The 24,283-nt window shown below is 44.4% G+C and overlaps 1 protein-coding gene across 11 annotated transcripts in view; it reads left to right on the top strand.

The window, feature by feature from the left end:
- The window catches only part of AKAP13 (A-kinase anchoring protein 13), a 318,012-nt gene that overhangs the window by 110,579 nt on the left and 183,150 nt on the right, over nucleotides 1–24,283 (top strand). For all 11 annotated transcript variants that reach the window (XR_014071355.1, XM_081550449.1, XM_081550455.1 and 8 more), the window contains exons 3-4: nucleotides 7,720–7,867; nucleotides 22,434–22,730. Coding sequence is in view for 10 of the 11 variants with exons in the window: in XM_081550449.1 (XP_081406575.1) it covers nucleotides 7,720–7,867; nucleotides 22,434–22,730 (445 nt within the window). In the remaining variant the exon portion in view is untranslated. The remainder of the gene's footprint in view (nucleotides 1–7,719; nucleotides 7,868–22,433; nucleotides 22,731–24,283) is intronic.

The following is a 24,283-nucleotide window of genomic DNA, read 5'->3' as shown; positions in this document are numbered from 1 at the left end:
AGACGTTAGGGTCCTCTGGGCTGCTCTTCTCATCTCCAGGAAGGGTAAAGATACTTGCCTTGCAAATACTTGCTTGCGTTTGCAAAGCAGCTGGTCCTGCCTCTAACCCGCAAGGGGCACTCAGAAGATGGTTGTGGTGAGCCCACATCCCTTTCTCCTGTCACCAGGCTCCCATATATTCATTGTTTGTAGAAAAACTAATTTAGTGAGTAAAATGGTTGCTGTGGTGTGTTAGTTATTTTCCCTCTCTTGTTGGGTGAGAGGCATTTGTGTGTGGGGGTGGGGGGTGAGGTTCCACACTCTCGGCCTGGGCCGGAGCACGAGGGGAACTGTACAAACAAAGTTTGCTGTCGGTGTAGACCTTTGTCCACATCTGTGTTGATTGAGCTTACCATATGCCCTAGTCTGTGAGTCCTTTAAATCTTTGTGGATTAAACATTTTTTCCTTATCTTTGTTTTTAAAATCTTATGTGTGGAAATAATTTCAAATTCATAAAAAGGTGTTAAAAAAAACCAAACAGGGCAAAGAATACCCAGATACGAGTCACTCAGGGTAATTAACACTCGCAAACATTCTACCCCCTTTGATTTATCTTTTGTACTCTCTCGCTAAGAACCTGTACACACTCACCATGTTTCCTTTACTGTCTTTTGCTAAAGTGCCACATGTACTGGATTTTGACCCCTTACATGCTTCAGTATGAATTTCCAAAGACAGGAGCTTTTCTCTTATAAATCGTAGTAGAGCTGATTACTGTTTTTAACTGTCATGTCTCTTTTAGCCTTCCTTATCTGAGACAAGTCCACAGCCTCTCTCTATCTTTTTTGCATCAACCATTTTGAAGAATACAGTGCCCCCTCCCTTCTTTTTTCTTTAAACTTTATATTGTTGTACAGGCGATGAATAGTTTTGTGAGTCTCAGGTGAGCAGTGAAGGGACTCAGCAGTCCAGGTACATGTTATCTGTTCTCCCCCAAGTTCCCCTCCCATCCAGGCTGCCAAGTAACATGACAGCCTGGGGGGAGACACTTTTAAGGCAATGTAAATAGCTTGTTCCTCATCAGAATTTCCCCCCAAATTGAGTACTCACTGAAAATTTTTGCCAGACTCAATCTCTCCCATTATGATGGCAAAATGGTAGTAATTCCATTACTTTGACATTCTTCCCACTGTGACCATCAGCCTTCCTCATTCCACTATACATAGGCGTTCACCTTTCTCCTCTTTATTTGTCTATTGTTAGTACAGAGTCATGGCTTCCTTCCTTTTTTTTTTTTAATTGTTTATAATTCATTACTGTTCTTAATTGACAGTTTGGTCTAAAATTGTCCCAGATTTGGCCAGAGGAAGCTACGTCGACGTGCATCATGTCAGCATGTCCTTGTCCTTTTTTGTGGGGAGGGAGGAGGACATTTCCTTACTTGATGTCAAAACAAGATGTTCCAAGCTTCATATCCTTGACCTAGACCTGGAAACAGCCACTTCTTCCAGCAGCCTTTGTTCCTTTTAGTGGAGAATGGTATTAGTGAACAAGATTAGTGCAAGATGTTAAAAAAAATATAAAAGTCTCAGAAATGGAACTTAATTTTGCACCTTTTAACTTTGAATATCTGGCCATATAAATTATTTGAAAAATTGTTTCTTGAAAACTTATTTTAAAATGATTTTAGTTTACAGTAAAGGTTTAAGAATAGTACAAAGAAATCCCATATGCCTTAAACCCAGCTTCACCAACTGTTAACATTCTATCTCATTTGCTTAATCATTCTCTCCCCCCTGCCCCGAATCATCTGAGAGTAACCTATAGACATGCTCCTTTACCCCAGATACTTCACTGTGTGTTTCTTAAGAATAAGGATTATATAAATCACAGCACAGTTAGCAAAATCAGGAAAATTCTAACATTGGTACAGTGTTAAATGTGTGTAAACCTCATTTAAATCTGGACATATGTCCCATTAATGTCCTTAACAGCAGTTTGTTTTTGTCATTCAGGATCCAGCCTAGGACCATGCACTGCATTTAGTTGGAAAGTCTTTTCAGTCTCCGTAATCTGAGTCTTTCATTAGTGATATTTTTGAAAGGTTCAGATCAACTTTTTTTTAAAAATAGAAAGCCTCTCAATTTGGTTTTGTGTGATGTTTTCTTCCGACTCAGTTGAGGTCATGCATTTTTTAATAGGAACACTATGATGCTGTATCCTCAGTGGGTAGGATCAGGAGACAGGTGATGTTAGTTCATTTTATTTTTTGTGTCACTTGCTTCAGGTGGCAAAAGAATTGCAACATGATGTTTTAAGTATTTGTTACATCTCTTTTTAATATTTATATAAATTTATATCATTTACTTTTTTTTTGCATTTCATCTGGTGTTTAATTACATGTCTGTTTTTTTGTTTGTTTTTTAATTTTTACAGTGTTGTCTTGGTTTCCACCATACAGCAACGAGAATCAGCCATAATGACACACTCATCCCTTCCCTTTGAGCCTCCTCCCATCCCGCCCCTTTGGGTCATCACAGCACCGGGATGGGCTCCCAGTGTTATTCACCAGCTTCTCACGGCTATCCATTCTACACATGATAGCGAGTATATGTTGATACTACTTTCTCCATTCAGGAAAGCAAATATCATACTCTTTTAATAATGGCCATGTTTAACAGCTGGCTTGTGGAATTTCCTGAAAACATGATGTGCCCTTGCAGGCCTGCACGGACCAGCTCCAGCATACATTCCACTGTAGCCATCTTGCTGCTGAAGGGGCCCACCTTCAGGAACCTTGTGACTGACACTGTCTTGCTATCTTTGAGATCAGGGTCGTCCCTTCTTTTAGCATTCCTCCCACGGGACTCTGTCTAGCTCACCCCACCTCATCTCCACCCAGCATCTTGCCTGCTTCGAGGGCCTTGTTTGTCCCCACACTGGGAGTCGCTTCTTCCCATGCCTCAGATGCTCTTCTTGCCCCATTTCAGTTTGTCCCTTGTCACGTTACCATCCCCAGTTAAAGGAAGTTACTGTCTCCAGTTAAAGAAAGGCCCCAGACATGACTAGTATCTTGGGGCAAGGAGAGTCTCTCAGCAAGATGGTAGGCCTAATGCAGAGAGAGAATCCTTGATCTAGAAAATATCTATTCTTAGGACTCCAGGATACACATATAAGTAGAAAATAATTTTTTTTTCTTATTAATAGGTACATAAAGATGATTTTAGTTCTATTGATACAGTTCATCTACTATGTAAATAAATAAAGATGGGAAGCAGAGACCATAGCTACCCTTTAAAACCATGTAAATGATTGATCCGTGGCATTTAGAATTACAGTGCAGTTATATATTGGGGACCTGTGACTTACAAAATGAGGCCTGGTATAGATGGCAGTTTCCATTAGTTCTTGTGTCATCTGTCAGCAAAACTAGTTAGGACCCTGGAGAAACGGTCAGGTTCAAGGATACATTTCTCATGAATGAGAAAACATGGGATTATTTTTATAAGGATCCCACGCCATGGTTTTTGAGTTCAGATTACTGGAGAAATGGGATGTAGATGCATTCTCTTCTTGGGATTGGGTCAAACTAAAATTTTGATCAAGAATGTCTTGAAAGTTTTCCTGTTTAATAAGTTCATCTGTTATAGGTAAAAACACAACAGACATGTTAACTGGGTAGCAACCGGATTGATTGACTGTTTATTCCCCGGGGCCTGCTGTTCCCCTGAGCAGCAAGATCCATTACCAGGGTATCTCTCGGGGAAGGTGTGATCAAAGCGACCACCTCAACTGAAGTTCTTACTTAGACCTGTTTTCCATTTTTACTTTTTAATCACCTATTTTAAGGCCATCTCGGGTAGTTTTAAGTGTCTGGTTACTACTACAGTAAAACAGGAGTCATGTGGCTGAAATGAGGAGTCCAAATGTTGATTGTTTGCTCTTAGCAACTTTATCAGGGTGCTGAGAATACTCCTTCAAGGGGAACAGATGCTTTAATTCCAGGTTCCTTCAGAACCTAAACTTCAGGTGAGTTTGAGGTGAGTTAGGCTTCTGTGTTCACTTCTATTTAGTATTGTGGATAGTTGACTCAGTGTTTTTTTGTTTTTTTTTTTAAATAGAGCTATGAAAGCAATTTAAAACTTACTTTTTTCTTGGGAATGAAAAAAGAGGTTGATCCTGAAAGCTTTGTTAAAAGGAATTTCAACTGCTTATTAGCCATCGCTTCTGACCCCGGTTAAGTGAATGCCCTGGGTGTCTCCAGTATCTTGGGCACAGAAAGTCTCCTGGCAAGATGTGGGGGTTTTTGTGGAGAGGACCTTCTTGATCTTGAAAAAAGATGTATTCCTCGAATTTCAGGTTAGATATCTAAGTGAAAAAAAAAATATTTTTTTCCCTGTAAAAGTCCACATTGTAAATAGTTTAGGCTTGCAGACTGTGTGATCTCTTTTGCAATAACTCAACTCTTCAGTGGGCTTCCTTGATAGCTCAGGTGGTAAAGAAGCTGCCTGCCAATGCAGGAGATGCAGGCAGGAGACTTGGGTTCGATTCTTGGGTCACGAAGATTCCCTGGAAGAGGAAATGACAACCACTCCAGTGTTCCTGCCTGGAAAATACCCGAGACAGGAGCTTGGCGAGCTACAGTCCATAGAGTCCCAAAGAGTCAGATACAACTTAAGTGACAGAGCAAAGTCAACTCTTTGGCCCATTGTATTGCAAAAGTAGCCATAGACACTGTGTAAACAAATGGACATGACTGTGTTCCAATAAAACTTTATTTCTGGATACCGAAGTTCGGATGTCATAGAATTTTCCCATGTTAATATGTGTGAGCTACACACAAACAAGCAGAGGGCTGGACTTGGCCCATGGCTTATAGTTTGCCAACCTGTGCTCTAAAAAATGAAACTTTAGAACTTTCAGTAAAATTTTTTTTCAGGTTATAGTGATATTTCAATACCTTGAAAACTTGATTCTTCTTTGTATGCAGACATTTCAGCTGGTTGTAGTTTTATCATGCCAAAGAACAGTTTATCAGCCTAAACTTTTCAAAAATGTTTCCAAAATAGGGGCTTACAAGTCCTAAGTATGTGTATGTGTGTGTGCATGTGTGTGCTTAATCGCTAAGTCATGTCTGACTCTTCTGCAACACTGTGGACTGTGGCCCACCAGGCTCCTCTGTCCATGGAAATTCCTAGGTAAAAGTACTGGAGTGGGTTGCCATTTACTTTTCCATATATATACATATGTGTGTGTGTGTGTATGTGTGTATTTGTGTATATGTAAATATATTTCCCTTCCTGGTGGCTCAGCATTAAAGAATCTGCCTGCAGTGCAGGAGCCACAGGAGACACAGGTTCGATCCCTGGGTTGGGGAGATACCCTGGAAGAAGGCATGGCTACCCATTCCAATATTCTTGCCTGGAGAATCCTATGGACTGAGGAGCCTGATGGGCTGTAGTCCATGGGGTCACAAAGAGTTGGATACAACTGAAGCAACCTGGCACTCACGCATGTGTGTGTGGGGGTATACATATGCACCCCCCCACACACATATTTATTTATTCTTTTCAACCACTTAAAAATGTAAAAACCTTCCCAGCTTGTGAGCCATACACAGACAAGAGGGCTGGACTTGACCCATGGCTCATACTTTGCCAACATGTGCTCTAAAAAATGAAACTTCAGAACTTCCAGTAACTTTTTTTTTTCAGGTTATAGTGATATTTCAATACCTTGAAAAATTGATTTCTTCTCTGTATGCTGCAGACTTTTTAACTGGTTATAGTTTATTATGCCAAAGGATAGTAAACATTTTACCAGCCTAAACTTTTTAAAAACATTTCCAAAATAGGGACTTTCAAGTCCTAAAGTTTAATTCTAAATAGTGTCTGAAGTCAGTGGTAATGCTGTTGTACCGACCGTGGTATTCCTGTGTTAGGGTGCTTGGGAACTTTCCGGTTCATCAGTCTTAGTAAGTTACAGCTTATTTGTAGTTCATTCTGACTTCTTACAGCAGACTGGAACCCATATCGGACACAGGGCACTGCACAGAACCCTGGGGAAAAATTAGAGGCACTTCGGGCTATGGGAGCTACTTGAAATTCAGAGCATTCCTATTACTAGCCTTGATCCCAAGTTTGATTTAAGATGTTTGGTTTTCATTATGTACTGAAACACTACCTGCTTCTCTGTTCTGCTGCTGGCCGTTAAGTTGTGGCCACAGAGTGGCATGGTTCTTTAATTGGCTTTATTACTGCTAAAGTAGAAAGGGAAAAAATGCTGCAAGTAATGAGAATTCTTTCCCCTATTTAATGTTAAAATGGCCTGACTTTCTCTTAATTAGATTTCCCATAGCACATCATTAAAGATGTACACAACCTAAACCTCAGTGCTTTAAAGTCCTTTGTTTATGGTTACCACATAAATTATATAATGTTTGGGAGAATGGTAATTAGGACTCTATTTCATAGAATAAATTTAATTTAGCCACTGATCTCAGTTTAAAAAAAATAATCTATAAAAATTGCTGGAAGAGGGAATTCCCTGGCGGTCCAGAGGTTTGGGACTCAGCTTCCACTGCAGGGGGTGTGCGTTCAGTTCCTGGTTGGGAAACTAAGATCCCGCATATTGTGTTGTGTAGCCAAAAAAAAAGTTGTTAGAAGATTATTGAAAATGATAGTTGCAACCCCATGGACTGTAGCCCGCCAGGCTCCTCTGTCCATGGGATTCTCCAGGCAACAATACTGGAGTGGGTAGTCCTTCCCTTCTCCAGGGAATCTTCCCAACCCAGGGATCAACCCTGGGTCTCCTGCACTGCAGGCAGATTCTTTACCAGGAAGAAGATTACCAGCAAGTGAAGGATGAAGATGTCTTAACTTCTAAATAGTTGCAGAGTCACAGGCAGAGTTACTGGGATTAGATTTATGGCTTGATGGAGGGGTGGGATAAAGAAGAACAGCAGTTCCAGATGGTCTGGAAATACACATTGTTGGAAAAGCAGCCCTCCCCTCCTCACGGGTTAGGAGTGTTACCCTAGGCTGAGTGGTGAATGTGTTTCAAGAGTTCTCACATATTAGCTGTAAGAAGAGAAGGTATTATCTTCATTTATACAGTCAAGGAGACTGAGATTTAGAGGATTTAAGGAAAATCTTTTTAGATGGATGTTAAACCCAGACTGGTCTTGAGCCCAAGTCCTTTGCACTCTACTGCTTCCAGGCCAGCTCTTTAGAGGCGCTCCGTGTTCACTGGAGATCGGGTGGACTTGGCAGTGACTCATGGGACGTAGAGTTTAGAGAGTTATTGCTGCAAACAGAACACAGAGGTTAAGGGGCATTTGAAGTATAAGGATGTAGCTGTTTAATATACTTCCTCCATCCTCTCGGCCTTATTTTTAGATTTTCCTGGAATTTTTACAGAGCTTTTTAAGGGAGCCGTTTTATGTTCTTTAAAAAAAAATTTCCAAGTAAATATCCCATTATCTTACTGGTTTACTTGTTTTTCTCATCACTTCCACTAAAATGTAAGCTGAAAGAAGACAGATGGTTTCGTATCCTCAATGCCTAGACCACTTCCTGGCACATTAAGGGCTCAGTCAGTATTTGTATTTGTATAAACTTGCTAGAATGGGTGCAGTTTGTATGATACGTTGATTTCCCTTTCAGCTTGATGTTTTGTAAAAATCGACTCCCCAAAAGAAACTTACTAATGAAAACCTACTCTCTCTTCCCCTTTCCTAGGGCGATTGTGTTGTTACTGTACTGCTTGCGGAAGAGGACAAAGTTGAAGATGATGTAGTTTTTTACTTAGTGTTTTCGGGTTCCACCCTCCACCACTGTACAAGTACTCGGAAGGTCAGTTCTAATACGCTGGAGACCATTGCTCCTGGTAAGTATTTGAACACAGTCTTCACCTGCCTTTATTTATTCTGTGTTCTAGCATAGAGTGATAGGAAGAACGAATCAGGGTGATGAAACTGCAGTTGGAATTTTGTTTTAAATACACTTCGTTTTGTTTATTGCTTGCTTGTTGCACAAAATCTGAGCCTAACTAGAAATAATTGAAATAAAATGGTGTCATAAATTAGAAGACAATTAAGATCAACAAAAATTTTAATTTATTGAAATGTCGAAGCAAAGTAAAATACATTTAAAAGATAAAAGTTCATGCGGTCACTGTGGTGTGACTGCAGTTTTGATTCTGACTTTCACTGTGGCAAAAGCAAAGGTAAAATGCGATTACTACCACATTCCTTTGTATCTGTGAGGGGAAGACTGTAAAAACCAAAGTTCCCCCAAATTAACAGATTATAGTTCATGGTGGAATGAATACTTAATCACTGTTGCATTTATCCATTTAATGAAATTAAAAGGAAAGTGTTTACTTATTAAAAATTCTTTGGAAAGTCATTATATCATTGCTAATTCCACCAGAAACGGCTTTTGACCGATCCCAGGCATCTAAAGGTATATTGATTTGTGTTTGGAAATGAACTTATTCTGTCTTTCCTCAACCTTGCTTCGGAGTTAATAATTGGTGAAATTTCATCTGAGTACAAAAGAGGGGACATTTAGGGGGAACCCATAAAAAGTGTTGACAGTTGAACCATTTGCTTTCAGAGAACAAAATGGATTTAGTTCTTACTGAAACATTTCCTGTCTTCAGTGTTTTTACGTAACATCAATTCCACTTTTGTTGAAATAGATCATGTAAAAAACCGCCGGGTTTTGGTTGCTGCTGTGCCATTTTACATAAACTGACTTCACTTCTGATGCCTACCAGATCCTGGAAGTTATACCACATTCACGGACTGAGATTCTGACAGTTAAAAGCTGTATTTATCCTCCTACTTGACAAAAGTGATTTTGAAAATACAGGATTTAAAGGTTCTTGGCAATTCCTATGTATATTCTCCCTCAAACTTTTAGGGATAGGAGATTCAGCGAGAAGTTCAGGATAGGTACTGATGGTTTTTTCTTTCCCCTAAAGAGTATTACATATCCTCCTCTGTAACTTAAAGCTCCAGTCGTCTTGTTCCTGTGATGGATATCATGTCAGAGGGTCTGATCTGGAACTTGCGGTCTGCTGAGTGGGAGCTATCCAGTGTCACCCCTGCTAGACACATCTTCTGTGTGCGTGACAGTGAGAAACAGCCCCTCAGCTAGGTATTAACAGAATCAGTGCCTGGCTGCGCTCTTATTAGGAAAGGAATTAGGATAATTTTTATAAACTTACTTTTTCTCCTGATTTAGAAGTACTGTAGCAGTTTGTGTGTTTGTGGATGTGTAGGTGTGTGTGTGTGTGTGTGTGTGTGTGTGTGTGTGTGTGTGTAGATAGATAAGATAGATAGTGAGAAAGCCTGTAAGCAGCTACCAGGAGAATGGGTTTCCCTGGTGGCTCAGACGGTAAAGAATACATCTGCAGTGCAAGAGGCCCAGGTTCGATCCCTGGGTTGGGAAGATCCCCTGGAGGAGGGCGTGGCAACTCACTCCAGTATTCTTGCCTGGAGAACCCCCATGGACAGAGGAGCCTGGTGGGCTACAGTCCATGGGGGTCACAAAGAGTCGGACACGACTGAGCGACTAACACAGAGGAAGGACAGCTGTTAGGACATAGCCCTATGTCCTTGATGCCGCTCTCAGCCACAGCAGGGTCCAGCCTCATGGTGGAGAGGGCTGTGCTTGGCGGCCCTGATACCCTCAGTGTGAAGGTTCTTCAGCTAGTGTGGGCTGCAAGCAGTTCCTGTCTTCGGTTCACAAATCCATGGTATCGGATGACAGCCCAGAGCTCAAGGTTCTTACCAGATCCTTGTATGCTGTCCCCAGCCTGCTTTTTTGACTTCAGTTTCCATTTCCCCCTTGCCTTTGGGCCACCACCTCTGTAACAGGTCTCAGGACCCCTTCTTTCCCAGTCCCACACATGGCTGGGTGTCCTTTTGTACCGATCGACTCTGGGTACCCTCGTTCTGCTGGCTCCAGCCCGCCAGAAGGGATATTGTATTCTGCCCTTTCTCCCTAGTTTGATCCGAATCCTCAGTACCTTCCTGACCCCGTTGCTTGGGGCTTGGAATCCCAGTGCCTGGCCTCTCCTGGTTCACCACTAAGCAGCTCTCCTCCCCTCAAATTATGATCTTACCTGTGCCATCTTCTCTCAGCGTGTCCCCTCTGCTCCCAGCTGTCCTGCATGTTCTGCAGCCCGCCGGAGGTCAGTCAGGCTGCTGCATGAGACCCTTATTCACAGCAGAGGTGACAAAGGATCCTAGTCCTTGAAAGACCCTGTTGTACGCGCGGGCCAAATGAAGAGCGAGGCACCCCGTGAGCCTTTGATATATGTGCAGGGGTCCAAGTGAGCCTCCCTCCTTGGTGAAGGAGGACCTCTGTCAGCTACTGAAGCAGGAAAGACTTCTGAGTGGATCTTGTTGCTCTGGTCATCAGGCGTGTGATTTTCCTCTTCTCTTGTCTTTTTCAGCTGCTGTTGTCCAGACTGGCTCAGGAACTGTTGTGGAGGAGTGAGGGGAGAGAGGCAGACTTTAGGGTTAATAAGCTAGTTTTGAATTTCTTGTTTATATTACCGAGTTAATGTTTTCATGTAGAAGTAAACTGCCTTAAATCTGCCTTGGGGGATTTCTTTGACTTGTTTCTTATTTTCCTTGAGGTCTTGACTCAGATAATCACCTTCTCAGTGAGGCCTTTCCTGTCCACTTTATAAAAGTCTACCTTCTCTTTTATACATATATATATATAAACCTGTCCACTTTATAAAAGTCTACCTTCTCCTTTATACATATATATATATATATAAAAGTCTACCTTCTCTTTTATACGTATATATATATGAACCTGTCCACTTTATAAAAGTCTACCTTCTCCTTTATATATATATATAAACCTGCCTCCTCTACACACTGCCTGGTCCCTTTCCACGCTTTACTTTTCTCCATTGCACTGATCAACTTCCGACTCATTTATACGTTTTATTTATTTTCTGCTCACCTCTGCTGGAGTGTCAGCTTCACCAGGCATGGATTTGTGTCTCTCACGTTCACTGGTGCTTCTGTGAATTCCTCCCACTTGATGGGACCAGGTTTCTACCATGTTGAAACTCATCCTGGTTCTCAGAAACTGCCCTGCTAGAAAGATTGTACATACATGTGTTCACACGCACCCCCCACCGCGCGCGCGCGCGCACACACACACACGCACACACACGCGCACACACACACACACACACACACACACCCCGCCCCCCCCCCCCCCCCCCCGCCCCTTTCTTTTGAAAACTGCCAGAGGCTTCTCGAGTTGCTTTCTTTTCTTGGGGCAGGAGTCTGTTTTCTGTCTGGAGCTGCCTCTGATGATTTCTGTGTGTCGTATTGATGGCCTCAGATTTTGTGCAGAGCGCAGTGTCAGATCAGTCAAGATTCCTCTTGGAGAGTCCGCACCTGCCTTGCGCGTCCCGGTTAGAGGGTGAACGCGCCTGGTCTGGTTGCAGCAGCCGCCGTCAGGGCCGATGTCCCCGCCCCTCCTCCCGTGTGGAGCTTGCTCCTCGGGTCCTAGCCTGTCCCTCGGGTCCTAGCCTGTCCCTCGGGTCCTAGCCTGTCCGGCCGACCAAGGGAAAAAGAGCTTTGTGTCTCCACATGTCAGGTTTCAGCCAGTTTGCTGGCTCTGATTTTTCTTGGAGTCCTCCGTGTGTTTCACTGTCACTGTTGTGCAGTATTTTAGTTTTCACAAAAACGAGATGGTTGGTCGGCCTTCCTAGGACAGCTGCTCCTTGATGTTCATTCATGTGTGGCCTTTTATGATTTTGGTGGGTAAGGAGATGAGACACTTCTTGATAGTCCCTGAAAAAAAAAACTCTTTGACTCCAGATATTGAGATTAAAGTCCATCCCTCCCATTTTTTTTTTCCATATTTTCTCACTTTTCGGCTTTTCTGATGATAAGCTTAACAATGAATTGTATATGTATGTTTAGTTATAAAGAAATTATAAAGGCATTTTCTTGCCTTATTACCATAGACAGGCAGTAGACATGATACAGTCCCCCCTTTTTAAAAAATGAAATTATGTTAAGAGTAGCAGCATCTTGGGACAGTTAACTGGAGCCCTGGAGACTTTATCTGCCTTTAAATTGTTCAACAGTTTTAAAGTGCATGTGTAATTTTTAACATATATAGTAATTTTTAAGAAAAACATATGAAGACTTTGGAAATACTATCTTCTCTTTTGAAAGTAAAGCTTTGTGCTAATTCAGTTCAGTTCAGTCGCTCAGTCGTGTCCAACTCTCTGTGACCCCATGAATTGCAGCACGCCAGGCCTCCCTGTCCATCACCAACTCCCAGAGTCTACCCAAACCCATGTTCATCGAGTCGGTGATGCCATCCAACCATCTCATCCTCTGTCGTCCCCTTCTCCTCCCGCCCCCAATCCTACCCAGCATTAGGGTCTTTTCTAATGAGTCAACCCTTCGCATGAGGTGGCCAAAGTACTGGAGTTTCAGCTTCAACATCAGACCTTCCAATGAACACCCTGGATTGATCTCTTTTAGGATGGATTGATTGGATCTCCTTGCAGTCCAAGGGACTCTCAAGAGTCTTCTCCAACACCACAGTTCAAAAGCATCAATTCTGCGGCGCTCAGCTTTCTTCACCATCCAACTCTCACATCCATACATGACCACTGGAAAAACCATAGCCTTGACTAGATGGACTTTTGTTGGCAAAGTAATGTCTCTGCTTTTAAATATTGTGCTAATTAACACTAGACAAAAAAAGTTTTATGGTATAATACTACATTCAAAATACCTATAAAAGTGACTAGTTTAAGAATATAATTTGCTGTGAAACATATGTCTAAAGACAAAAGGTGTTGCCTTTGTAATAAAAATAAAATACCTCTATTCTTTTCTCTTCATATAAAACAAATCCAATCCCAAATCCCATTTTAACAAAACAGTGATTCTCCTTGAGGGATGAGGTAGAGATGTTTTCTTTAAAAGGCTGTAGGATGAGTAAATAATATAAAGAAATCTGAGTACCGGCTGATGGTAATTCCTGGGGGATATGAGGTATTGTCCTGTGCTCATTTTTATTAATTAAATGTAAAGGTAGACGAAGCAAACAGTAACTGCAGGATGGAAACCGAAACGGGGTATTCAGTGGGTGAAGCCTTGTGAAGGGCTTTGGTGCAGGATCTCTTGTAACATGAAATCCTAGCATCACCCCGCATGTCTGTCATTTACTTTTAGAATTCACAGCAAAGGTTATTGTTTGACAGGAAAATAGCAAACATTCCTTGACCCAGAATTTGACTCAGCTCTTTGGTATCTTTTATTTCTTTCTCACTTATCAAGGGAAGGTACTGTATAAAGCAGATTTGTTATTGAAAGGAAAGAAAAAAGTGTATCTACCATGATCAGAAGTCCTTGGGGGCTTAATTAAAAATCTTTGCTTACAGCCGAGGTCTCAACAGGTAGCCTGCAGTGAAATCACCGTATCTCTCAGTTCCAGTGAACCAAGGCCCTGTTTCTGGCAGTAGATGTCCAGAGGTCTCCAAATAACACCTGAGAAGAAGTTCTAGGCTTTTAACTGGCCCAATCAGCGATGCCCTCGCTCTCTGCCATAGTGATCAGTTACTTTTTCGTTGGACATTTTCTAAGTCTCCCTATCCTAAAATACTCTTACTACAAGGCTATTTCTAGACAGACGTGATCTTATATCTTAAAAGACTAAAATTTCTGTCCCAGTGCTAATCAGTATGCATGGCAGCTTTTGGGGAGGACTAGGTGAAGGAAGCCATGTGCTCTCTGGTGTCCACGTGAAATACTGTGTGACCCCTGCATCATCCTGAGCTATGGACGCAGCTCTCGGATGGAGTTCACGTGTCACAGTGGGGCCAGTATTCTCCCCGATGGGTGAGAGTTGGTTCTTAGGTGGTTTAAAAAAAAATTTTTTTTTTTAACATTTTTTCCAAAAAAAAAAAATTGTAAGTTTGTTTGCTTATATATTTATTTTTGGCTGTGCTGGGTCTTTGTTGCTACGAAGACTTTCTCTAGTTGTGGTGAGCAGGAGCTACTTTCTTGTTGTCGAGTGCAGACTCAGTAGTTGCGGCACATAGGCTTAGTTGCTCTGCAGCACGTGGCAGCTTCCTGGACCAGGGATGGAACCCACATGTCCTGCATCAGCAGGCAGATTCTTCACTACTGAGCCACCAGGAAAGCGCCCACTTTCTGATCTTACTCTTCACATATAAAGCCCAGATATAACATAGAAATGTATGGTATGTCTGTAGTATTAAAATTTCATGGGGTGGGGATGTCAAACAGAGAGAAATGTTTAGAAAAGCTGCTTGAGAGATGTCAGTGACTAAAAGATTGAGAATACTGCCTTGGAGTAATAAGCTAGATTATGGTTCAGCAGATTTTTAGTGTCATTTCGGCCCTTTCTCCTCCCAAATGTACATGATTCCTGTGCCTGCTGTTTCTCCGCCTCTCCTTAAATGCTTCTCTACACACAGCGATCTTTGGTAACTTTATGCAAAGTTGCACATCTACCATTAGACCGCCGAAAACTAGCAATAGATACATACTTTAGCAAACAGTCCTCTCTCCTGTTAGAGTGTGTGTCTGAAGACCAAAAATTTCCTTTAACTCTGTGTAGCCACTCCAGAGCGAAGAAAAAGACACCAAAGTTTCAAATACATTGCCAAACTGAAGTCGTAGAGTGTATTAGTTTCTTATTTTCCACCACTGACTACGAATGCAGTCTTTGTCACAGGAAACGACTGAGTGGGTCTGGGCTTGGCTGGCCCAGCAAGCACTCCAGGGCTCCCTTTTGTTGGTGCGTGGGTGAAACAAAGTCCCGATTGTTTCATCCTCCAAAGAGAAGGCCCGGATGGGATGTGTGCCACTTTTAGCCTAATAGGAAATGAAGTAATTGTTGGGTCATGCTTAAGCACTTTTGTTTATCTGTAGCACCATTTCGTTGCCATGGATACAGGTGCTTCATACAACGATAAGGAGCCTGCGGAAAAGCTTGCTGACCTCAGGAGCGCAGCACCTCCTGACCTTTGAGCTCAAAAAAAGGATTAGATGCTTTTAAGAGGACCACGAGCAGTTAAATTTTTGTTTCCCGCCCAGGTGCTCCCGGTTGTATGTTGTTTTTTCTTCATTCTTCCCCCTTTTTTATTTTCAGTTCTTCGGTGTGTCAGGGGCAGTGTTGAGCTCAGAAGCTGTGTTGGGCTTATGTGGAAGCTCTTGGTACAGTAATAGAGATCTGTTTGCCTTGAGTCACCTGAATAGGAGCATTTTAAGGAGAGAGAAAAAGCTGGCTTAAAACTCAACATTCAAAAAATGACGATCATGGCATCTGTTCCCATCACTTCATGGCAGATAGATGGGGAAACAATGGAAACAGTGACAGATTTTATTTTCTCAGGCTCCAAAATTACTACAGCTGGTGACTGCAGCCATGAAATTAAAAGATGGTTGCTCCTTGGAAGAAAAGCTGTGACCAACCTAGACAGCATATTAAAAGCAGAGACTTTACTTTGCCAACAAAGGTCCTTCTAGTCAAAGCTGTAGTTTTCCAGTAGTCACATATGGATGTGAGAGTAGGACTATAAAGAAAGCTGAGTGCTGAAGAATTGATGCTTTTCAACTGTGGTGTTGGAGAAGACTCTTGAGAGTCCCTTGGACTTCAAAGAGATCGAACCAGTCCATCCTAAAGGAGATCAGTCCTGGGTGTTCACTGGAAGGACTGATGTTGAAGCTGAAACTCCAGTACTTTGGCCCTCTGATGCGAAGAGTCAACTCACTGGAAAAGACCCTGATGCTGGGAAAGATTGAGGGCAGGAGGAGAAGGGGACGACAGAGGATGAGACGGTTGGATGGCATCACCGACTCAACAGACCTGAGTTTGAGCAAACTCCTGGAGATAGTGAGGGACAGGGAGGCCTGGCATGCTGCAGTTCATGGAGTTGCAAAGAGTTGGATACAACCTAGGGACTGAACAACAACAATAGCTGATAGTATTAAAATGATTTTAACTCCCAGTAGTATTAGACACCTGTTTCTGTAAAGCGCTTGCTGTGTATACAGCCATCTCAAACCTGACACTTTCTGACTCTCCCCCTAGTCGTTAGTCTGCTTCATGACCTATTCACCCAGTAACGGTCAGACCTCTCCCAGCCCATGATTTACTCCATACTTCTGACATAAAACTTATCAGACCTGATTGTGCATTACATTCAGAAGTCAATGTAAAAAAAAAAAATGGGATTGAGGTTCAGGCCTTGTTTCTTTAACAGTCTGTCTCTCTTCTTCCTCTCTGTCAATTCTCTGGAGGTCTTTCCCTCAGAAGGGTCTCAGCAGAATTTCCAGTACTTCCCCCCTCTTTAAAAGGACTTCTGATTTTTCTTTCCTCTCTCAATTACCAGGAACTTGAGTGGAAGGAAAAGCTCCATGGAACTAGCCGAAAACCTTGTTCCTCGTCTTTATGCTGCAGCTTCTGTTTCATGTAAAAAGGAGTTAAATTGTGGCCATTATGTCAAATTGGATATGGTTTCCCATCCCATCCCTTCTTTTACCATGAAGATGTAGACATTGTTAATACCTTGTATTTTGTGTGTACAAAGGCAGTCCTAAGTTAATGGCCCCTGAAAATAGTTGAGTCTTTAGAGCTTATTTGTGGTAGTGAGATATTTTATGTGGGTAGATGCAGTGATTTCAGTTTTATTAATGGGTCCATATTATTATATAATCTTTGCTTTTGAAAAATGTTTTTTTTTCCTATATATACTTTATCTGAAAGGTCATAGGGTTTAAAAACCAATTCTGTGAACCACTTGAGCCTAATAGAAAACACGAATGTGGGAGGATAGCCTTGTCAGCCTTGCAGGGTGGTTTCCAGACGTAGGGGAGGCCCTTGGTTCATGCTCAGCAGTGACGCTACCAGTTGACTCAGAGTTTGACAGAGGCTGTGCCGGGACCCCTGAGTTCTCCAGTCTTTTAAGCCTCGAAGCCTATAACCGTGCGAAACAGATTCTAGATATACGGCACATTGTACTTAGCATGATTCACGGTTTCTGCTTCAGATTGTGAATTCATGTCTCAAGGGAGAATATTGGGCACACAGTTGGATGATTTCTTCTGAATATCTGTCTCATGGCCTTTGCTGACATTCTGCCTCCTCTGTTACATGGTTTTGTTTTAGTTCCACATAAATAGAGCAGACCATAGAGGGTGCCCACACACCCATCCACCTTCTAACAGCTAAAGCAGCAGAAAGAATTAGGCGTGCTTCTGCTGCTGAGCTCATGTGCGCACGCGCACACACACATGGACACTCACACCCTTAAACCTTCTATTTCTGCCCCTTTTGTTGTCCCCACCCTATTAGCCAAGTAAACAGTCATTTTAGCAGTTTTAGATTTCTGTGCAGATACATTACTTCTGCACTTTCCAGTTGTGGATTACGTGGGTATTGCTTCACCATGGCCTATGACTGTGAGAGAGAGTGTGTGTGTGTGTGTGTGTGTGCGTGCGCACGCACACATGCGTGTGCCTGTGCAGGGGAGTGCAAGATGCAGTTGAGGATCCGGACGGTGGCCTGGCCCCTGTGTATATAGGAGGTGATGTCACAGAGCGGTGCTGATGCTCACCTGAGTGACGGCGTGGCACCTGGCTCCCAGGTGTCTCAGCCTCTGCTCGGGCTTGGGGAAGGAGACAGGTAAGGGAGATGGGTGGGGCAGTGGGTATTATTATTGTAGGTTAGGGCAGTGTAAGATCTCTGCTAAGAGTGTGTTCAAGTTTTGAAGGTAGAATTCGATTTGGATCCCACATTATTCACATTCTCATCATTGAATTGTGAAACCTCAAATTTTAGCTTTTATTGACATTTATTCATAGTTACTTCGAAGGACTGTCAGGAGTTTTAAAATGAGCTTTGTTGTTGTTGTTGAGTCACTGAGTTGTGTCCAACTCTGTTGTGGCCCCCTGCCAGGCTCCTCTGTCTATGGGAATTCCCAGGCAGGAATACTGCAGAGGGTTGCCATTTCCTTCTCCAGGGGATCTTCCTAACCCAGAGATCGAACCCACATCTCCTGCATTGGCGTGGATTCTTTTACTGCTGAGCCACCAGGGAAGCATATCTATGTACATACAGCCTATGTGTGTGTGTATTATATGTATGTATATATATATATATATATATGTGCACACACACATTATTATGTGTGTTCTCTTTAAAAAAGAAAAATAACCTTGAAGGGCTAAGCGTGAGCCACCTGGGAAGCCCTGAATAAATGGGAAATGCTATTATTACTGGTGAGATTCGTGAGTGAGAACCATCACACTGTTCAGGTCCAGTCGCCTCTCAGTATCTGCAGGGGGCTGGGTTCAGGAGCCCCACAGACACCAGGATCCGCAGACGCTCTGGTCCCTTCGTCCACCCTCTGAGTCCATGGTTCCATCGGCCAACCGTGGGTCGTAACTATAGTAGCACATATGTGTGGGAAAAAAAATCCACATTATCAGTGTACCCATGCAGTTCAAACCTGTCTTTTTAAAGGGTCAGCTATAGTTACTCTGACTGAAATAGGTTGTCTAATTTGGAAATGAAATGAGGCTGTGTATATGTTTGGGGTGATAAGTATTAAAGAATTTGAGAGGAGTCTTCTAAATTATAGGTCTCCACTTTCAAGACTAGGGTACTCTCTAGATTTAAAAGTGTTAGAGAGGTTGTCATTTACCTCAGGCCACACAGTCTAGAAAGTAAGAAACTAGGTTTGAACCGAGGTTTGTCCTCACACGAAGCATCTAGAGTAGCCTAATTTACTGAAACCGTCTCTTACAGTAATTATTCCATCCTTTGGACTCTGCTTCCATTTTTATGTTTTTGAAACTGTTTCCTACTCCTGGGACCTGAGTTTCTCTCTCCCCGCCTTCTGCCTGGTGAAACCCACAGACTCAAGGCAGCACAGCGCCTGCAGAGGCTGCCCCCTCCTGCCGTATGTGAAGAAAGTGAGGCCCGGAGACGCAGAGGTGGTCTGAGGCCAGGCAGCTTAGGAGTCTCAGAGCCAGGACATGAACACGGAGTTCTCTGTCCTTTCCCATTGGTTCTTCCATGGTTGCACTGTTTCCTCTCTAAGCCGTCTTGTCTCCGTGAGTCTTGGTGTGGGGCAGACTTGAGAGCAAGGAAACTTGGGTTCAGATTATGATTCTGCCACTTGTAAGAGCTTTAGAACTTTGGACCAGGTATTTAACCTTTTCGTGCCTTGATTTCCTCATCTGACAAATGGGGATTATAGTAGTACCTGCTGCTTAGGGTTGTGATGAGGGTTAAATGGGCTGTTATTTGGAAAGCACTGAGAATGGTGCCTGGAACAGAGGCTATTAGCGAAGTGATAGAGGTAGGAAGGAAGGATGGGACCCGACCGAGCCTCTTGAGTGCTGAGGGTTGCCGTGAAGAACCTCTGGGGTTGGAGAGTTAGGAGCAGGACACCTATCAGAAAAGTCCAGTGTTTAAGACTTCACCTCCAATGCAGGGGTATCCCTGGTCGGTGAGTTAAGATCCCACCTGCCTGACAGCCAAAAAACCCAAAACATAAACAGAAGTAACAGTGTGACAGATTCAATAAACACTTTATAAATGAGGGGGGAGGGAGAGGTCCTTAACTGCCACCTTTCACCACGTGTGACATTGTGAAATGCCCTGGTCCTCACCCTTGAGTGGCATGGTTTGTGTTTTAAACCTCTGGAGGGCTTAGATCCCTGTGATTAGCTGCTGCTGGGGGGCGGGGGTGGTGTGGGGTGTGTGTGCGTGCGTGTGTGTGTGTGTTTGGCTGAGCTTGGTTAGATATCAGTAATTTTTTTTTCCCCTCTGACTAGGGATTGAACCTGGGCCTGAGCAGCGTAACACTGAGTCCTAACCACTGGGCCTCCAGGGAGCTCCCCAGATGTTAGTTGTTAAATGTGACAGAACAGTTTCAAAGAAATATTTTCTACCAGGAAAGCCACCCGAACCTTAACTACCTGAACCAACTGATTTGTTCCTGCTGAAGTTGTCTTATATAATTAGGCTGGCTGCCCTGCAAAGAAAGATGAACATTTTTTCCCCCTAATTTCATTTTGTATAGTAGATGTATACATTCAGCGTATTTGTTGAATTAAAATGCATACCTGAGTATACACACACAGCCACACCCATGTGGGCAGAGGATGTTTGATTTCCACAGCCTTGCTAGAAGGAGTTCAGCTGGAAAGGTGGTGGGAGCAACTGGTGCAGCTGCATTTGTATGGAGACAGATCTCTCGGGTTTGTGAGCCTGTTTCTCTGGCTTTAATAGTCAGACTGGCCTGTCATTCCAAGTATAGGGTGGGCCCCTTGCAGACAGGGACATAACTGTCACCATTACCTTTATTTATAAGCGATGCTTGACAGAACTCTCACATCATGATGGTTGGCATCAGACCTGATAGATTCTGCCTCACGGCCGTGTGAATTTGGGCAGTTTACCTCTTGAAGTCTCAGTTTTCTCATCTGTAACATGAGGACAGTACACACCATATTAAATTCGTCGTGTTGAGAAAATGACACGTCAGATCCCTGGTGTGTCATAGGTTCTTGGTTAATACTTGTTCCCATCCTGAGGTTACACACCAGTGAGAGACTTTTTGTCACAAAGGAAGCCTTTAAAGAGGCTCCTGGGCGGAAGGGACTCCCCTGGTGGCTCAGGTGGTGAAGAAGCTGCCTGTGGTGCTGGGTGACCCCGGTTCGATCCCCGGGTCGGGAAGGCCCCCTGGAGAAGGGAATGGCAACCCTCTCCAGTGTCCTTGCCTGGAGAATCCCATGGACAGAGGGGGCCTGATGGGCTACAGTCCCTGGGGTCACAGAGTCGGACACGACGAAGCGACTGACACAGTGGCGGTGGGGGGGTATGTAGAATATTGATTTACTTCTCTCATTGGTCACATGGGGGAAAAAATGATTGTTTTCTCTTTCAAAGACCGCGGAAAGCTTAGTTTGCTCTGCCGGGTGTGCAGCCTCTGTTGGCTGCGCCTGTGGTCTGGGGGTGGCACTCAGGGACCCTCCAGCTTGTCCAGAAGCCAGGAAGGGCTCTGCGTGTGGGTGGTCTCTGGGAGCCTGGCCCTCAGGTGCCTGCAGTTCCTCAGGCAGCGCACCAGGGAGCGCAGCTCACACAGAAACACCAACTCAGTTTCTTTTCTCATCAGAAAGATATTTATGGAAGAAATGATGATGTTAGGAGCATAGTTCCAGGCAGCTGAGATCAGTGCTTGAAGGTGGAGGAAAAGTGTGTTTTGATGAATACATTCCACATCTTGGAAGTGCATAACACTGTGAGGCTGAAAACCTCTGGTTTTCCAGGAATGCCTCCTCGCGGGAACAGTGCTCACACCTTCCCCGTCTAGACGCCAGCGGAGCACCCTGGGGTGGCGGGTAGCTTGCTGCCTGATGTCACAGCTCATGCAGTCTCTGCCCCTCTGGACAGTGGGCATTGTGGCCTCTGGCCCCAGCATTGCATCATCCCTGTGCAAACAGGGTGATTTCTTTGAAGTTCTCTTTGCATTACAGGAAAGAATGGGCATCTCAGAGCAAAAGTTATTTTCTCCGCCTTAAATTGCTTCACAATAGTAAGGTGAAATCAGGTCGCGTGCGTGGTGCCTGCTAAGTCATTTCAGTCGTGTCCGACTCTTTGCCATCTTTTGGACCATACCCTGCCAGGCTCTGTCCGTGGGGCGCTGGGGCCTCAGTCCAGTTCCTGCCGGATAACCCATAGACGTGACTTTTTCCCTGCTGGGTTTCCAGATCCGGGGTGGCTCAGGAGCCTTCCCACTGGACGCTAGGCCTCATCGCAAGGTCCTTGAGCAGTCATTCTTTAATTTGTTCAAGTTGAACAAATTAGTATATATTGAGATTTTCAGAGACTGTTAGTGCCAGAGACACCATGCTGCCGGCATGGTGGCAACTGGAATACAAAATTAATCTGTTATTTGGTAGGGGAACCGGGGCTTCCCAGGTGACTCATCGGTAAAGCACCTGCCTGCCAATGCAGGAGACAAAGAGACGTGGGTTCAATCTCTGGGTTGGGAAGATCCCCTGGAGAAGGGAATGGCCACTCACTCCAGTATTCTTGCCTGGAGAAATCTCATGGACAGAGGAGCCTGGTGGGCTATAGTCCATGGGGTCGCAGACAGTCAGACATGACTGATCAACTGAACAACAGAGGAACCAATTGATATTTGCAAATAGCACTTGTAAAAATGAATTGGAGATGGAGTTTTGTGAAGTGTGGAAGATTGCCATCAGAGCTTGAGGGAAGGAGGGGGTTCCTTTCAGGAGGGGGAGCGGGTATGTCACACAGGAAGAGCTGAGATTCCTGCCGCTGCCCTGACTTTCAGGAGGAGGGCTCTGATCTGTCTTCCTGCTGCTGTGTCTCCTTAGGTCATGACTGCTGTGAGACAGTGAAAGTGCTGCTCTGCGCTTCCAAAGAGGGCCTGCCCGTGTTCGTGGTGGCGGAAGAGGACTTCCAGTTCATCCAGGACGAGGCCTACGACGCAGCCCAGTTCCTGGCCACCAGCGCTGGCAACCAACAGGCCCTGAACTTCACCCGTTTCCTGGATCGCTCAGGACCCCCGTCCACGGACGTGAACTCCCTCGATGAGAAAGTCGCCCTGGCCTTCAGGCACCTGAAGCTGCCGGCAGAGTGGAATGTTTTGGGGACGGACGCAACCTCACACGGTGAGGACCTCGGATGACCTGCAGTCTTTGAGCTTGGGATGCGTTATTTTTGGATGGGGCTGCTTTCCTACGGGGATGATCCTCCCGTCCCCCGCGGTGGCTGCGTAGACTGTGCCGTTGCAGGAGCAGTGTGGCCTCCATGGCACCTCTCCTAGGTCCTCCTGCCGAGCTGTCAGGCCTGTTCTTGCCGTGAGACGACCCCGCAGAGCGCTCACTTGCAAGTGAATAGTGGGCGGCTTGTTGCCCTCCTGTGGCCCAGACTTCCCCTTGATCCCCCGTGTGTAGAGAGAGGCCTGTCCTTCATGAGGAGGGCAGCACAGGAACGTTTGACACATCTTTCTAAAGATCAAAGACAGGATTTTCATGATTGTCTTCTCAAGGTCTCTAGGGATTCCATGAGGTTGGAAGCAGGAAAAGACAGGGGAGTCATCATGAGGGGCGTGCAGGGGAGCAAGCCGAGACCTGGAACTGCCCCCCACGTTTTTAACCAGCGTACCCTCACTCTGGTTTATTTCATCTGCTCGCTCTCTCTCTTAGAGTTCATGGAAGGAGGGGCTCCACTGTTTAGAAAGCAGTGATGTAGTAGGTATCTATATATGTTCCTCTTTTTCTGACAGGGGATTTCCTGTGTCATTATTCTTGTGGTAGATGACACCTATCAGACGTTGTGAGTGAATGTGTGTACACACACACACACACACATACACACACACATCTGATGAAGCTGCATATACCTGGAGCCCAGCTAACAGCGTCATCTTTCCCTCCCGAGTGCAGATCTAACGGAAAGATTTAGGAGTTACATAGAGATCAGAGTGTTTGCTTTGTTCCTGACAAAAACCGAATGGAAAGGCTGACTTCAGTCCTCTTGCCGGAAAGGGTTGCTTATCCTCTCTCCTCTTATCTCTGGAAGAACAGGACAGCCACAGGCCCGCCCTGCAGTGTTCTCGACTTTGATTATTGTGTTATGGAGGGGTCGCCCGGAAGTCCCCGGCCCCCCTGCGGGCAGGCAGACTGAGGAGGAGCACTCAGTTTCCCTGCGCTCTAGACCTGTCAGATAACTGTGTTCTTCCTCTCATGGAAGAAGCGTAGCAAGGTATTGCTAGCTTTGGTTCTCTTAGACCCACTGAATTTAACCACTGGGGCGATGACCAGCTGCAGGAAGAGGCCCCCACTCTCAGGGGCTTCCTGTCAAGATAAGACCGAGGCACTCCTGCTAGGTAAAATACAAAAGAAACCTTGGATGTGCAAATGAAGGGAAAAAGCATTTGTCCTTTTTCTTTTTAACATAGTGTCTAAGAAACCTCTGCATTGCTGAGATCTAGAGATCAGAAGATTTGCCGTTATACAGGACAGTGGGCACTTTTCCAGAAACCTGATGTTCAGACATTTCTAGCTGCTGCTGTTCCCCCCTCTCCAATATTGATTTGTTTGTTGATTGATTGATTGATTGCTCTGGGTGTTCATCGTTTTGTGTGGCCTTTCTCTGCTTGCGATGAGGGGGCTCCTCTTCGTTGTGGTGTGTGGGCTTCTCTGCAGCGGCTCCTCTAGCT

This window comes from Giraffa tippelskirchi, chromosome 12, assembly GCF_054371585.1.
Source record: "Giraffa tippelskirchi isolate mGirTip1 chromosome 12, T2T-mGirTip1v1.2.pri, whole genome shotgun sequence".
NCBI classification, from domain to species: domain Eukaryota; kingdom Metazoa; phylum Chordata; class Mammalia; order Artiodactyla; family Giraffidae; genus Giraffa; species Giraffa tippelskirchi.
Note: the sequence above shows the minus strand (reverse complement) of the source record. Positions and strands in the feature narration are given on the sequence as shown.